This window comes from Cucumis melo, chromosome 2 (genome assembly GCF_025177605.1).
Source record: "Cucumis melo cultivar AY chromosome 2, USDA_Cmelo_AY_1.0, whole genome shotgun sequence".
Lineage (NCBI taxonomy): Eukaryota > Viridiplantae > Streptophyta > Magnoliopsida > Cucurbitales > Cucurbitaceae > Cucumis > Cucumis melo.
Window position 1 is genome coordinate 14,277,513 of NC_066858.1, and position 16,601 is coordinate 14,294,113.

Here is a 16,601-nt window from a genome sequence, read left to right on the forward strand (position 1 = left end):
AGAAAAATTAAAAAGTATTTCATATATATAAATATTTTTAATTGGATGTAATTAAAGATTGTTAGAGATAGGAGTAATCTAAAGTGCTTCATAATTATATTAGTTTAAATTTAAAACTTTCACAAACGCACCCAAATAAAATATAATTAAAAATTTAAATTAATATAACAAATAAATTGATATTTATCATAAATATTATTTTAAAAGAATTGTAAATATAGTAATTAAAATTAAAATATTAGCATATATAAGAATAGAAAGTATCCCAAAAATTAGAAAAAAGAATAGTTATAATAAGTGAGTTATTTTGTTAAAAGATGTTAGATAGGAATGTCCAAGTTTGAAAACCTCGAGCGGACCATAGATTTCTTATTTTGTCTAAAAATTTAAGTTATTGTTGGTTGTATTATTTATGGTTTGACAACATTATTACCATACACATCACATGCCACACATATATATACAATAAAAAACAAACAAGAAAAAAAAATGTCACAACAGGATTAATTTTTATAAAAAAAATACTTAGGGCAGCTCACATTCTTAACCTAGAATAATTACAAAATTGTGACGTTACAAACTTTTTTTATTAAAATAAATTGACATTTCTACTAGAAAGATAAACTATAGTTTAAACGAAATTGTGCCTCTCACATACTTTAATATTAAGTTTAAAGTGTTAGATTATAGTATATATTAAATAATACTTAATTTTTTAAAAAATATGGTTGTATTGCAGGGACTAGTTTTTGTGGCTTTAAGTCCTATCTTTCCAAATTTCAACATTTAAATTTTTTTAGTCTTTATTATATAGTGCTTTCTATAAAGAATTTATGGCTACTTAAGAATTTTTCTTTTTAATGGACTAATTTTAGTTAGGTACTTTCAATTATTTTTAAATTTAGCCTTTGGGAATAATTCTCGTGCAAGAAAATACAATATTGTAATATTGTTATAAATAATCAATAATAAACTAATTATGTTGAAGGGTAAAATTAAGATATCTATGGAAAGTATAAAATTGAATTAGGGTTGAGCAACATCAAAATATAGATATTTTAAATTTTGAACCATATTGTTCTTTTATAAACAAACAAGAAAAATAGGAGACACACTATAGCCAACAAATTACAATGCTAAATTATTAAATTGGTCCCATGAACTTAAAGGTTCATACATTTGAAGATTGCAAAACTATATGAATGAAATATGAATTTTAGGTTTTTTTTTTTAATAATGAAATGGAAAGTTTTAAGAATTCAACATATGAGGTTTATTAAAACCCACCCTATGCCAACCCATTTATTTTAAAGCTATAAGTATTAAATTTATTGTCTATTATTGTTTTTACTTTTTTACTTTTGATCCGCCTTAAAACTAATAATTTAGTTTTAAAACTTTGGTGTATAACAATTTTGTAATAATTTAAGATCCATTTAAATTGACTTAAAATTGTTTTTCAAAAACTTGTTTTTAATAGAACTCTTTTGATAAAAACCGTTCATAAATATACTTCAAAAGCTATTTTAAGGATTTTTGTATTGATAACCTCTAAATGGTGGTCTAAATTGACGTATAGTTCAAATTGTAATGAGTAATGGTCTTATGAATTTACCAAAATAACCTCATCTACACGATAGGCCAATCTGCTATAAACTTCTTCTCGTTTCTATTTCTTGCTTCTCATTCTCATCGTTATTGGTTCTCATCCCAAATTTCCACCGCTTGCCTTTTCCTCGTTTGTGAACAACTTCTATAACTATTTATTTTTTGTTTTTGATTTGTGCATAAAAATTGTTTTTCGCTCGTGAATAACTTCTCGTTTCATTTTCTTGTTGCAATTACCCATTTCTCATTTACGATAACTTTCAATAATTTCTTAAAAGAAAAAGTTTCATTCATTCCCTCATTTCATATTTCATCAATGATAAACATTAACAAACCCCTACCAATATTTATCTAACATATATGGATTAAATTTGTATATATATTTTTAAAAATAGTATAGTTGATAAAGTAATAGGTGAAGATGTGGGTTTGATTTGTTTAATAAAAGAATGAATATGTAAGTTTAATAATTGAAAATGAAAATGGTTAATTTCGGTTAGAAAGGTTTGGAATAAAAGAAGAAAGAAGAAGGGAAAAGAAAAGGGCTATGTATGAGGGGGAGGGGGAGGGGGTGGGGGGACCAGAGTGGCATGTGAAATACTAAACCCAAAGTTTGTGGTAAGGGGCCCACTCCACATAAGAAGGGGGATGTCCACGAAATTATTTTATTTAAAATAATGGGAAGAGAAAAATAAAAAGAAAAAGAAAAAGAAAAAGAAAAAGAAAAAGAAAAGTTGGATATAATAAAATCGCCCACGGGAAACCATACATGGGGGGTACGTGGAATCCAGATGAGCTGGTGTCAGTTTGGTATTCTTAGTACGTGGCACTTTCCTCTTCCCCTTGCCTTCAAACTGTCAGACAAAACGGCTCCCTATTTTATCCCCCACCCCCATCCCCTCTTTCCTATTTTCAATTATTTTTATTTTTTATTTTTATTCATGCCCCCCCCTGCCCATAGCTTTTCTAATAATGCCGTTTTCAACTTCCTTCTCATTTCTAAACCCTAACCCTGACCCTAACCCTAACCCTACTACTCTCCTCTCTCCTCTCTCCTCCACTTTTCCTTTTTCTTAAATACCCTTCTATTTTCCCTCTTTCACCTTTTTCCTCCTTTCTTAAATCAAACAATTACACTTTTTTTATTTTTTTTTCCTTTTTTTTTTTTATCACTATATGAGTTTTCATTTTTACTATTTTCTTTTCAAATTAAAATATTTCATCAATATTTTCAAATTTTCATTTTGGTCCACTTGGTTAGAGTTTTTTTTTTCTATTATTATGTTTTTGTTTCAAATTAGGGGTATAATAGTCATATTGGTTATTAAAAAGTTTCTTTTTTTTTTTTTTTTTACCTTTCGTCTATACATAAATATATAGCATTAATGCTTCTAGTGTCTCCATTTAATTTGACTAGCTATGATTTATTAGAGTTTTTAACTTTTTATAATATGCGGGGTGTAACATCACAACGGTGAAATTTTCCAAAAGTGCTTTTCTTGAGGGAATTATTTTTTAGGGAACCCAACTTTAGGAAATTCTTATGTACATATATGAGCAAAGTTATAAGACTGATTCATGAACGACTTTTCAAGCATTGAATACTTTATTGAATGGGTAACATTATTCAATTATTCAATCTAGAAATTAATTCAAATTACGAACGTAAGATTAAAGAGGAAATTCATCCAATTTATAAAATTAATTTATATTTCGTGTATAAATCGTGTCTTCAAACAAAGGCTTTCAGTTTCAATCCAAACAAATATTAAATTTAAATTATTAATTAAGAATTTGCTAATTACAGCGACTATAGAATCTTCCAGTCTCCTCCCCATATAAATTACTTTGATTTAAAAATGAAAAATCTCTACAAGTATAGGGGCATATTTGCAAATCGACAAAATATCGCGAGAAATTGGGCCTACGCCTTCCCATAAATACATGGCTCGAGTAAAGCTAGGTTTGCCAATTTGAAGACCCAAACACGGGCTTGAAGAAAATCCCTCTTCTTCTCTCTTCTTCTTCTTCTTCTTCTTCTTCTTCTTCTTCTTCTTCTTCTTCTCTATTTTTCTTCCGACTCTACCTTCAATGGCGGTTTCTTCTAGAAAATCAAGCGGGCCGGTTCTGAGGTCTCTCTCACCTTCTGGGAGATTCTACGGCTCCTGTTCTTCTTATTCCTCTTCTTCCTCATCGGCTTTTGCCTCTTCCACATCAAGCTTTTCCACTACAGACCATACTTCGTTTTTCCGTAGATCTGTGTCTCCTTCTCGCGTTAATCTGCAAGGATCCTCTTCTCCGTCCGCGTCATCGGTGAGATTTTCGCTGGACCGGTCTATTTCTCCCAATCGCCCTATCTCTGTTTTGTCTCGTGCCACTGGGAATCATCAAGTAGTGAAGAAGCAGAGCCACCAGAAGAGGACGTGCATGTGTTCACCAACCACACATCCTGGTTCGTTCCGGTGTAGTCTTCACAAGGGCGTTCAGTCCCACCCTTCTACTCCTTACTCATCTAATCGGCTCAACGCACGGAGATCGGCGATGACGAACTCTCTGGTTAGAATTGGAGGAGTTGAAGGGGATATATTGAGGCGTGCCTTGGCGTCTCTCATCAGACCTTCGTCTCATAGTCAAAGACGCCGAGTGGATTTCTGTCCAAGACCGAGTCGTCTTTCAATTATGTCGAAAGCTGATGATCTGTGATGGAGATTTTGGTACGTTGGCCAATAACCTCTGGTTTATTAATCTTTTTACCTCTTCTCTGAGTTTTCAACGACGAAGACGGCGGATTCAACCACAGGTTCGATGGCAGGGATACAGAGTCGGAGGCGAAGCTTGAGAATCGAGAATCGGATCTGATGGCCTCTACACTACACCTCGTTCCCGGAGTTGAACTAGACAACCTATAATTTGTGTATATACACCAAATATATATTACATATATGGAAGATAAATACAGTTTCCGCGATTTTGATAACACTTCGTGGAGCTTCTGAACCCTAAATTTTCACCAATTTCTAAATCAAACATTAATCAAACTCTAATTAGTCATAGTTTCTAACTGTACAGGTCTTCTAATTCCAAAAGGCATGATTCAAATTTATTTGCGTCTTCATTGTTGTTACGTTTGTTCGTTCCACTCGATTCGTATTGTTACCAGAACATACGTGTTTGACATTATTTGGTTCGGCGTTCATCATCTCCTTCCTTCTGCTGATCGTCAGATTCAAATTAAAGCCGTTATACGTTTAGTCAAAGGTAAAGTATATTTCCTTATTTCTTCTTCGTATTTCCTTTGTTTCTTTTAAGTTCTTCGATCAGTTATTCGTAATTTCTGTTTGTTCTGTATACAGACTATGCAATTGCAGGTTGAATTTTGTGATCTGAACGTAGGCTTGATTGACGTTGGGGGAAATTTGGATGAAGTTATGAACAAGGACACACTTGATGGAACTCTTGACATAGACTGAACAATTAAAAATTCAAACTAATTGGGATCAAATCATAGAGTTAAAATTAAGTAAAATAATTTAGGAGTTGAATAGAAATGAAATTGAAGAATATGAAGATCGATGATTGTTGACCTGTCAAGTTCTAAATCGGTGGAAGGAACCGACGTCTATTTGCCATGAAGAATCAATCAAAATCAAATCTCTATCAGATAATCATAAAAAAAAAAAATTTGGGATATTGAGAAATCGATTATGAATGCGGCTTTTCAGTTGAAGAATGTCCCTTTGAGAAGGGAAGAGCTGTCTACGTAATTAGGAGAGGATATAACTTTTTGGAGGAGAGGAAATTATTAAGAAGATGAACATAAAGACTATAACTTGAAATTTGGGCTAAATATTTGACTTGGTGTTACAACAAGGCTTAGTCGAATTCAAGTTGATGTCATGGTTTCTGTTTGATATGGGTTTGGTTCCATCTCTTAAAGAAGCCAATACCAAAGTTGGAGCTGAGTTGTTTGTTCATTATTAGTTCAACAGCCCTGTGGGGTCTCTTCAACTTTTGACTTTGACTTCCTGGTCCATTGGAGTGAGATTTGAGGGGTGTGGGGGTGTTTGGGCCAAAGGGGTTGAAGGTAGCTAGGAAGTGTCAGTTTATGGCTTACAACTAAAAAGCATCATGTTGGTATAGAGTTTAGAATTCTCTAGATTTCACAACGGTAGGATTAATATGTTAGAGAAATTGTGAAAAATAGATTTTTTCGATGGCACCGACTTGTGAGTTCGATCGGTGGACGGAAAGAGCGACTGAGGTATCATCATGAAATGGGGGTGTAATTGGGGCTTGTGGGTAATTGAACTCAAAATTTGTTGCGTAGGGAAAATTGATACTCAACTTGGAGATGAAAGGAAGAAGAGAAGGATGGGACTCTAAAATGGTTGAAAAAGGAAGTAGGCAAAGGCGGAATACGATAAGGTGACAATAAGAGTGAAAATGAAAGGTATGTGGCCGTTTTCTCTTCTCCCAACCCCATCATCATTATCGTTATCATTATCATCATCTTTATCCATTTTCAACATTGTATTTCTTCTTTTATCCTTTCAAACTACTTAAAAGAAACAATTAAATCAATTTAAATGTAATAGTTAGGCAAATGTTGGTCATCCATGAATCCTTCCACACCTACACTACCGTCCTTTATTTTTTAATTTCTTCAAAAAAAAAAAAAAAGGTATTTTTGGAACAAATGTTTCATTTGTCACCTTTTACGACTTAGTCTTTGGGCTTAATTAAGAATTTATTATTTTATTGTTGAAATTTTAGGAATTAGTAAGATGGGGGGAAGAGAAAATGTGTGTACTTAATTATTGTTGTAAGACAGATGGTATGATATGGTGGTGAGTGACATGTCTATTATATGATTTTAAATAATTTAGGGAATCAATCGCAAAAGATATGGTTGATATATTTTTCAAGTTATGTCATTTTGTTTTGTATTATATTAGGTGGGAAGAGGAGGAGCAAAGGACCCACCGAATCCACCGACTTATGAGCTTTTTAATTTTCTCACTATACCAAATAACAATTTACCAGATCATTTGGTTACATTTGTTTGGAATGCCATTGGCAAGGGCTTGAAGGGGGGTGGATGGAGTTAATTACGTGGAGGTTGAAACCTCACTTTCAATGTATTTAGATGAGTACAGTTTTTGAGGATTTGGGGTTAGTGGTTTTGGTTTGAGTTTGAAGTTTGAAGTGTTTTAACTTATTTAAAAGAAGAGACTTTTATGGTTGATGGTAGTGGATCTTGTTTGTATACCATCCGTTGGGGATTGCTCGAGAGTGTGCATTTGATGTGGTGTCGAGTCAACTATACATTTTGGATCATAGTTCAAGAGGTTGAAGAGCACTAGCTGGTGCTAACTTTAACCACAAGCTTGTGCAAAGATATTCACTCGACATCCATGGTGTTAATATTCTGGTCAATCTGTGGTTTTAACAAATTCCAGCACGGCATAGTTTCTCAAACCAGGAGAGTTTAGTGGGTTGTGTTAGTCTGCTCATATTTTGGGGTCATCTAGGATTATTTTACATTCTTTTTTCACTATTTTACGTTCTTTTTTTTTTCTCTATTTTTTTACTTTTTTCTATTTTCCTGCTTTTTTCTTCTTTCTACTTTAATTTATTTATTTATAATACTTTTTTTTTATTTCATTCTTTTATTCTCATGCGTTCCTTCTTTCATTTTTTTCTTCTCTTTTTTTCTATGTTTATAGTTTATCATTAGATGTTTTCACTTTCTGTATATGCGTTGTAATTATTTTTTTCATTGTTTACTCATATATTTAATTAACTCTTTTCTTTATGTTCTTTTTTATTTGTCTTGGTGTAATATAATATCAGTTTGTAATTATGCGATCTTCATTACACTTGTGTGCTAGTGAAAACTAAACAATTTAATTTCAATTTATGAAATAAATGTTGGAATTAAAAAGATTAAAAATTAATTTGAAGTAAAATTTTATAGTTCATGGAAAATATATATGCATAGAAAAAAAGATTAATGTAAAAGGAAAATCAAAGCAAAACTAATAACTAATTTATTTGATGTATTATATATATACATAAAAAAAAATTGTGAAAGTAAGGATTTAGAAATAGAAATTTTAACTTATGAAATGAAAATCTTAATTAAGAAGTTTAAGAAAAATGCTTTAAAGAAAAATATTGCATGACTAAGTCCAAGAAGGAAGCTTAAATTATTATTGGGAACGTTGTAGTGTATATATGCATGAAAAACATATTGAGCCAATGTCATAATCAAAGTTATAAAATTGTGCATTTGATTTACAATATACATTTTTTTAGTCTACCTTCAAATACAGTTTATATTAATACAGATTATAATAGTCTGTACTCTAATAGTCTGTACTCTAAACGTGTTGATTATTATAACACGGACTATCATAACATCTATTTCAAAAGCAGACTATTAATAAAATGCAAATTATCACGACGTAGTATATGTTCTAAATATAGACCTTCATAATATTAGAATTATGATAGTAGTAAGACTATTATAATACTAGGACTATTATAAATCACTTCTTCCGTCTAAAAAGTTTTTTAATTTATGGTCTAAACAAGCCTTAGCATATGGGCAAAGAAAAAATTAGTTTTCAATTTATCAACTCTAAACTCTTCAACATTTCGAGGCTTTGCATTTTGACCTAAAGTTGCTTACTTTTTTCTATGAATTTTTTTTCTTAAATCGCTTACAAATCATCTGAATTCTGAAACAATGTTTGATGTATCTATTGAAATCTTAATTTTGTCTTTAATAATTAAGTTCGCTTGAATTTTATATTATAGCATTGATGGTTACGTTTCTTTTATAGGTAAAATATTGACTAACATGTTCTAGCATAATACTAGCATAATACACTAATTGACGTTTGTAAATTTGTTTAGAATTCTTCTTAACTTTTTTTTATATAAGTTAGTTTTATTGCCTTGTTTTTTTCTTTCCTTATTGTCTTAAAGAAACTGTAGTATTTACCTTTGCTTATTCTAACTCGATCGGGGTTGTGTCTTTTGATTATAAACTTTATGTAGTGTCGTGTTTGAAAGAAAGTGTGTAGAGTCGAGCTTAGTTAGATGTACTGTTAGAAGCAATGTTGTAAACACATAGATTCACATGAGTTTTGGAGATAATCTTCTTTCATGTTTACAAATTTAGAAGCTTTATTCTCACTTAGGAGAGATCTTCCTAAGAGGCAAAGTGATAAGTAACGATATATGTACCATGAAAATGACTATCATACTTAGATGAAGTCTAAGATTTTGTTCACTAGCATTGAAATTCTATGTGTGTCACCATGAAAGTTAGGCAACATTTAGATCTGTTAAAAAAAGAAAAAGAATTCAACATGAGGCACACAATAACAAGATAGTTTTATTTCATATTCTAACCACAAAGATAACTTTCTTTCGAAGCTTTTTTATTATCTTAAATCTTTTTAATTTAGGACACCCTTATTACTTTTTATTGTTTTCACAAATTCAGCATAGTTCCTCAAATCATTTCTTCTTAATCCTAATTCTTCTAATTTATGGTCTAAACAGACCTTCTTAACGAGCCAACACTACAAAAAAAATAACCTCTTGTTAGCATTTGGGCAATTTATTAGTTAACTAAAAAACTACAAAATGTTTTTAGTTTTGTTAGTTCTCAATTTATTAACTCTAAACCCTACAAACTCTCCAAAATCTCAAGGCTTTGTTTGCATTTTGACTCAAAAAGTGCTTACTTCTTTCTATGAATTTTCTCTCTTTTATAGCTTACAAATCATTTTGAATTTTGTTCTTTTTATGTCAATTCTTAGACGCATCTAGGAAAATCTTAATTTTGTCTTTAATAATTGAGTTTGCTTAAATTTTATATTATAACATTCATGGTTACGTTTCTTTTATAGGTAAGATACTTACCTATCTAATATGTTATACCATAATGCTCTAATTAACATTTGCAAATTTTGTCTATAATTCTTCTTAATTTTTTTTTTATAAAGTTAGTCTTATTGCCTTGTTTTTCTTTTCTTCCTTAATTATTGTCTTAAATTAAAGAAACTATAGTACTTACTTTTGCTTGTTCTATCTGGATCAAGGTTGTTGCTTTTGATTATACAACTTTGTGTAGTGCCATGTTTGAATATAAGTGTGGAGAGTCGAGCTTTGTTAGATATATTGTCAGAAGCAATGTTGTAAACTCATAGATAATATTCACATGAGTCTAGGGGATAATCTTCATTCATGTTCACAAATTTAGAAGTTTTATTTCACGAGATTCTTTTAAGAGATATGGTGCCAGAAGTAACATGAAAATGACTATCACATTTAGGAGTCTAAGGTTTTGTTCACTAGAAGTTAAATTTTATGCGTTTCACCATAAAAGTCATTCAACATATAATTACTACATTGTAATTCCTTAACTTTATATTAGTGAAGGGTTTTTTGGTTTTTTTTTTTTTTTTTTTATCATTTTACCTTTAATTGTAGATGATACATATTATATTTGTGTTTAGTTTATAAGCTTGATATTTATGTTAGTAAAACATATTTAGTGTGTGGCTTTATGACGTTGTATTTTACAAACACCCAAGTTCACGAAGACGAGTACGTACCTCGAGAACATGCATCTCCATCCATGTATAGTCTTATCTTGAAGGGCATGATGATATATATATGTATGGACCTCATTCCCCCACACATTACATTACTCGTTTAACATTGACCCTTCATCTTGTATATTTTCCTTCTAAGTTTCCTCTTTTAGTTACCAAACTTTTCCCATCAAAAAACCCCCATCGAATCTCAATCGTGTGTCCAACATTCAATCCACTGTCCTCACAAACTATAACTTTCTTTTTTAAAACAAAAGAATATATTATGGTGGCTCACTAAAATCTGTTTGGATGCCAAGAAAATCTGTTCCATCATCATCATCATGATGTGTTCCAGCTGGTTGCATTTTTGGCCAATACTTAGGTTTAATTTCTTCAAGCAAATGTCATGTGGCGATGTCGATGCATTGATATCCTTTTCTTTCTTATATTTTATATGTTTTGAGTTAAAAACAAGGGGCTAATATTGGGTTTGGCAAATTCCTTCTTTTGATTCATTAATTATGTGGTGAGAAAGGATTTGGAGTTTAATTAGTTTAAATAAAGTGTATTTAATTACTGGTAGGACTTTAATTTAAATTTTTATTTTAGGGAAACGATGTCTCTCTTTATTTAATTTATTGTCATCAATTTGTATTCTAAAAAGTAAGAAATAAGGCATTTGCCATCCCACCAACTTTACATATTTGGCTTTTGGAGTGTATTCTATCACTTCAAAATCTTATTTTATTTCGACCAAAAACCAAAATTGTAGTCATTCAATTTTAATTGGTTACGACTTTCTCAACTTTCAAATATATAACATTTTAGATATATTTGGACTTTAATGACTAATGATTCAATCTTTGTTTTGACATTTGTTGTTTTATTGTGAAAATATTATTAAGATTTAGTCTTTTTTTTTTTTTTTTTTTTACCCATATGGGATGGATAAATTAATCCAAGATATCAAATTTATTTATATATTACAAAAATTAGGTCGATTCGTTATAACAATCGATACTTCGTTTCTATGAGATTTTTAAAAAAGTATGGACATTCAAATCTTATTCTTATTGGGTGATGCTACTAGACTCTTGTAGGTTATTTGATCTCGGTTTTGTTTCTTATTCTTAGAGACGATACTTTGAGCTAACTTAGGTTAAAGATAGTAGCATAGATGTTGTATGGAGTTTAAATTACTAAATTTAGCTAAGCACAAAAAGGTAAGTCCTTTAATATGTCTTCCCTTTGGCACCCTATGGGCTTAGGCCCACTTGTAGAATTTGAACATTGCGTCAAACAATTATAAAACAAAAATTAAAAGTTAAATAGTTACAAATTTGAAATTATATAAACCTATTATCTAAAATTCATGAACTATATAAATTATCAAAATTAAAAACTACAACATCTTTTAACTTTTCTTAGAAAGAAAATAAAATAATAATAATAATAATAATAATAATAATAATAATAATAATAATAATAATAATAATAATAATAATAATAATAATAATAATAATAATAATAATAATAATAATAATAATAATAAGTTGGTCTTTTTTACGTACATGTCAGAAAGACCAAAATTTTTCTTGAAACATTTATGGATTTAACTAATACATTTCATAAATCTCTTAAAGTTCAATAATATTTTATGATTAGATTTTGCCCACCATTTTAGGACATTCCTAACCTTTTGATAGTCTATTCTATTTCATATTTTAGTTTCATAAAAAATTTTATATAAAAAGATATATCATTTTTATTTATTAGTTATATAAGGATTTTAATTTTCAAATATCATTATATACATTCTCTCTCCTAAATTAACTTTTGAAATATTCAACTTTTTCTTATTGATATAATTTTTGAAATTTGACTTTGTATTTTTTATTTATAATTCATTTAATGTATAATATTTTCAATTAAGTCTTCTTTCGTTTTAGAAAGGCTTTTCTCTCTCTATATATATTTCTAGCTAAAAATTAATCGGTCTACTTTGAGATCTCACACATTACATATACTATAGTTTATTTTTGTGTGTTTATAAATAAAATAAAAAGTATATATTACATATGTCGTTTGGTATATAAGAGGATATATTGTATAAATAGTCTCATATTCATACACTTATCAAATATACCATAATTTACTTTTTTATTTTATTTTTTAAGAAAAAAACAAATTACATAATGTTATATGTATTAAATATGAATATGTAGTTTTTCTTTTTGTTAATATTCATATCTTTTTCTCTAAAAAATTTTTCTTACGTGTTCTTTTTAAATAAAATTATTTTAGAACGTTGATGACCTTAAAAAAAAACTCTTCTTACGAGCTTTTATTATTATTGTTGTTGATGAATAAATTTATTTAAAGAAATCACAAATTGCCGCCTCATATAAATAATTGAATTTGAGATTTATTAAAAATTGACAGGTGTCCCAAATTGAAATTGGACATAAATTGGTCAATTACAATGAAGTCACAAATTTTGATCATGATAGTTGAATCAAATTAATTATTTTGAATCAATTAAGTAATTTTATTTGAGTTAAAGTTCGATTGAATCTATAAATAAACTTAATTTGGCTAAAATGCTAAACATGACGTAAATTTATGTGATTGAGTCTACGAATCTTATCAATGGACCAACAAAGATCTTATCCATGGACCAACAAAGCTAAAGTTCATTAAGCCCACAAGAGAAGTCTACAAATTGAGGATTTTTCATTTATTGGGAGGACATAAATTTTTGGACTTTAGAAGATCTGAGAGAATTCTCCCAAAAGCTAAACTACAACTTCAAGAACATTACATGCTCTGTTTTTTCAAATCAAACGTAGACATTAAACTGAGAGAAAATCAAATGATCAAATACTAGAAAATGAACCAACATTACATTAAATCAACAAAAATACAATATCATCACAAGTCTAATTTTATGAATTAAATTTTTTTGAAAATTTGATGTGACCAATTATTAAGAGAGAATGTTAAGAGAAACCAAAAAGGTAAATTGAGTTAGATTTTGGTGTAAAGCAATAGTTGGTCAAGTTATTCATGAAGAAAATAGAAAAGTTAAAAAGACAATAGTGTAATTAAACAAATTGATTTATTTAGGCTATATGTCTATAGAGTCCAAAAAAATAAAAATAAAAATTTCACATTTCTTTTGTTTCATTTGTATTACCAATAGGAGCAACTGCGTAAGGATTTTGGGTCCTAAATGTGGGCTTTAATAGGCTTTTCTAGTGGGCCTGTAAAGTCAGTGATCCGATTTTAAAGCCCACTCTATATTCCACGTCATTCAAAAGGCATTGAACCTTGGAATTCGAGACTGAAATTGAAAATTAGTCGGAATATTAATGCCATCACCTCTTTAGATATTAGCTTTAATCGCAACAAAAATTCACATAAAAACTAAGTTATTTAGATCAGAAATTTGTATATCTTAATTCAAAATCATTAAATTAAAAAAAGAAAAAAGAAAAAACAAGCTTATGTATGTTGTACAAAATTTCAATAGACTAACTTTCATTTAGTAGCATTGCATTGGCATTCAAATCAAATGCACACATCACATATAAAAAGAAGAAAGGGGAAAAGGAAAACATTAATTAATTCAAGTTGGCTTCATGTCATAAAACAATGAAACCCACAAGGAATGGTAATCATCCTCACTTTCCATTCTTTCCCTATTGCACCGACAACAAATTCTTGGGCTTCCATCTCTTCCATCCAACGGCCCAGATACTCTTGGGCTTCGACTTGGTGGAATCAGCCTCATCATTCTCCCTTGTGGCGGCCCATTCACCTTTGGGCTTTTGTTACTCAAACCCCAATCCGATATTCTCCCATCTAAAGGCCCAGACGTTCTTGGGCTTCTCGGAAACATAGGCGGCAGCGGCGATGGTGACGGCGACGGCGGGGGTCTCTCTTTTCTATCCAACGGCCCAGATAACTTCAAGCTCTTGCTGCTCATCACGAACTTCTCGTGCGTTCTATCCAACGGTCCGGACAGCGAAACGTGTTTACTCCGTCGTCTGGGGGGTTTGAGGACCTCCTTAACCTTAACCTTAGGCTCGTCCAGGGACGAGGGCGGTGGCTCGGGGGAAATGATGGGCTTGTCCGGGGCGGGGGAGGGGGAAATTAGGCGGCGGAGGCAGTTTCTGAGGCAGATTTTGGTCTTGAAGAAAGCAGAGATGAGGGGATTGTTGAGATTGGGTTGGTGGGTGGTGTGGGATTTGGCGAGTTTGAGAATCTCGAGGCGGTGTTTGGCGATGGAGATACCGATCTTTTGAAGGAAATGGTGGTTGAAACGAGGAATGTCTTCGGGTTTGAGGGCATTACGGGCAAAGAGGAGACCGTATTCGTAAGTGTGAAGTGGATCGAGGCCGGTTCTTGAGAGCCAAGAGAACCAGTCCATTGGAGGAGAGGGAGAGGAGGTTTGTTTGATGAAAGCTTTAACAATGGCTTTTACAGTTTGGGGATTGTGATTTATATATATTGAGAGAGAGAGAGATAAGAAGAAGAGTGGGAAATTAATTCATGTTGGAGAAAAATTAAGTAAACAAAAATATTTCTTTTTCCCAATGTTATGGATTTGGTTTTAATTTACTTTTTTTTTCTTTTTTTTTTTTAATTATAAGAAATAGTAAAAAATCAATAAAATTTGAAGAGTAAAATTGTAAGCATTAATCTAGAAAGTAGGTCTAAAGGTTAATTGTTTTTGAAGAAAAAAAAGGTAGTATTGGTTTGAGCATTATTATGCATATTTAGTTGGAGATTGAAATCCTTTAGCAACATAATAGAGTATTTAATTAATGTATTATTAGATCAAAGGGTATGAAAATGGTGGTAACATTTATTGGACCACAAAAATAATTTAATTAGATGAGAGTGAGGGAAAGAGAGAAAGGTGATGTGGGTGTATACATACATATATGTTGCTTTCCCTATGGATCAATTATTTTATATTAATTTTGGAAGTTTATTCAACATTGGAATGACCATTATGCCCCTCCCATTAATTATTTTTTTGAACCCAACTACAAAACACAATTACTTTTCAACCTTTTTTTTTTTTTTTTTTTAAATTTTTTTGTTTCTTTTTTGTGTACTTTGAAAAAAGATGTCATGGAAAAGAGTACTTCAAACAATTAAAAAGACCCACTTCTAAAGTGACTTATCTTTCAAATTTACAATTAACCACTAATTAGTTTGTTTATCCATAATTAATGGTTAATAAAAGATGACAAAAGTCAATAATAGTGACAAACCATTTGTATTGTTATTATCTTTAACCTTGCCACTAAATTTATAGTTTCTAATGAAAAGATACATTAAAATGTGTTGAAAGATATGTATTAAAGTCGAATCGAGTTACTTTCTTGTAAATGTGTTTAAATAGTGAGTTTAGAGAACATGGGTCGGGAGGGTACTGTCCAATGAGAAGAGAGAGAGATGAGTATGAGTTTTGGGGCATTAGAAGGAAAGTCAATATAAGTGGTTAGTACTTGGTGTTATTTTTTTGGTAGGGTAGGGGTTGCATGTGGATTGATTCACAAGAAAGGAATGGGTTGGATGTGTTTAATATGTTTTGGTTACAGTATAGGGATGAAGTCAGAAATGTTATTATTTGGGGGATGCCATATTCAATTCATGAATTCAATTCAATGCTATCCATAGTTCAACTTTTTATTTACACTCACACACACACATTATAGTAATGATCCAACCCTTTCTAACACTCCAATACCAATTCAAAACCCACTTTTTCCTACCAATATATGTCACTCTCTTAATTCATCATCTCTACTTATTTATTACTCAAAATCAAAGTTTTCAACTACAATTTATTGCCTTTATTGTCTTTTTTCTCTCTTTTTCTTTATACAAAAAGCCTTTTACATATATATTATATTGGGTATCCATTTCAGATTTTGGATTGTTTTTTGTTGATATATGCAAAAAAAAAAAAAAAAAAAAAAACCTAATTAATTTTAATTAGTTTTTAAGTTTAGAAGAATATGCATGTTAGATCATGTGAATTTATAAGAATGAGTAATTTGATTGATTCTTTTGATTTTTAATCGTTGAATTTTTAAGAATAAGAACACCTCATAGTCATTTTCAAAAAAAAAAAATATATATATAATAATTAATTAATACTAAAAACTAGAAAATAATTTTTTAAAAAAGTAATCAGATGAGGGATGACATAATTTTTAAATTATCGTTTTTCTAATTTTACATGTGGTTTATTTGTTTAAAATAATAATAATAAATTATTTGAGAAAACTTTTAAATATATAATTTATAAACATATTACTATTTAAAAGAATTATAACAAAAACAACAACAACAACTCAT

General features: G+C 30.2%; 2 protein-coding genes across 9 annotated transcripts; one reads left to right on the forward strand and one right to left on the reverse strand.

Moving 5' to 3' along the window:
* The first annotated feature begins 3,575 nt into the window (after window positions 1-3,575).
* On the forward strand, window positions 3,576-7,272 carry LOC103487397 (uncharacterized serine-rich protein C215.13-like). Of its 8 annotated transcripts, none has more exons than XR_007819071.1 (4): window positions 3,582-4,522; window positions 4,678-4,866; window positions 4,962-6,058; window positions 6,564-7,272. XR_007819071.1 is itself a non-coding variant. In XM_051081582.1 (2 exons), the coding sequence occupies exon 1, from the start codon at window positions 3,700-3,702 to the stop codon at window positions 4,309-4,311; it is 612 nt and encodes a 203-aa protein (XP_050937539.1). In that variant the 5' UTR covers window positions 3,576-3,699; the 3' UTR covers window positions 4,312-4,322; window positions 4,421-4,605. The 8 variants fall into 8 exon arrangements, 2 of the variants coding, with proteins under 2 accessions (XP_050937539.1, XP_050937538.1); XR_007819075.1 differs by having other exon boundaries at window positions 3,582-4,322; window positions 4,409-4,522; window positions 4,962-7,272; XR_007819074.1 differs by having other exon boundaries at window positions 3,582-4,322; window positions 4,421-4,522; window positions 4,962-7,272.
* Window positions 7,273-13,713: 6,441 nt separating this feature from the next.
* LOC103487398 (uncharacterized) lies at window positions 13,714-14,816 on the reverse strand. The gene has a single exon (XM_008445700.3). The coding sequence runs from the start codon at window positions 14,653-14,655 to the stop codon at window positions 13,852-13,854; it is 804 nt and encodes a 267-aa protein (XP_008443922.1). The 5' UTR covers window positions 14,656-14,816; the 3' UTR covers window positions 13,714-13,851.
* Window positions 14,817-16,601: the final 1,785 nt, after the last annotated feature.

Bases quoted from the DNA above. Each gene is read 5' to 3' on its own strand.
- LOC103487397 (XM_051081582.1), top strand. From the start codon at position 3,700: ATGGCGGTTTCTTCTAGAAAATCAAGCGGGCCGGTTCTGAGGTCTCTC.
- LOC103487398 (XM_008445700.3), bottom strand. From the start codon at position 14,655: ATGGACTGGTTCTCTTGGCTCTCAAGAACCGGCCTCGATCCACTTCAC.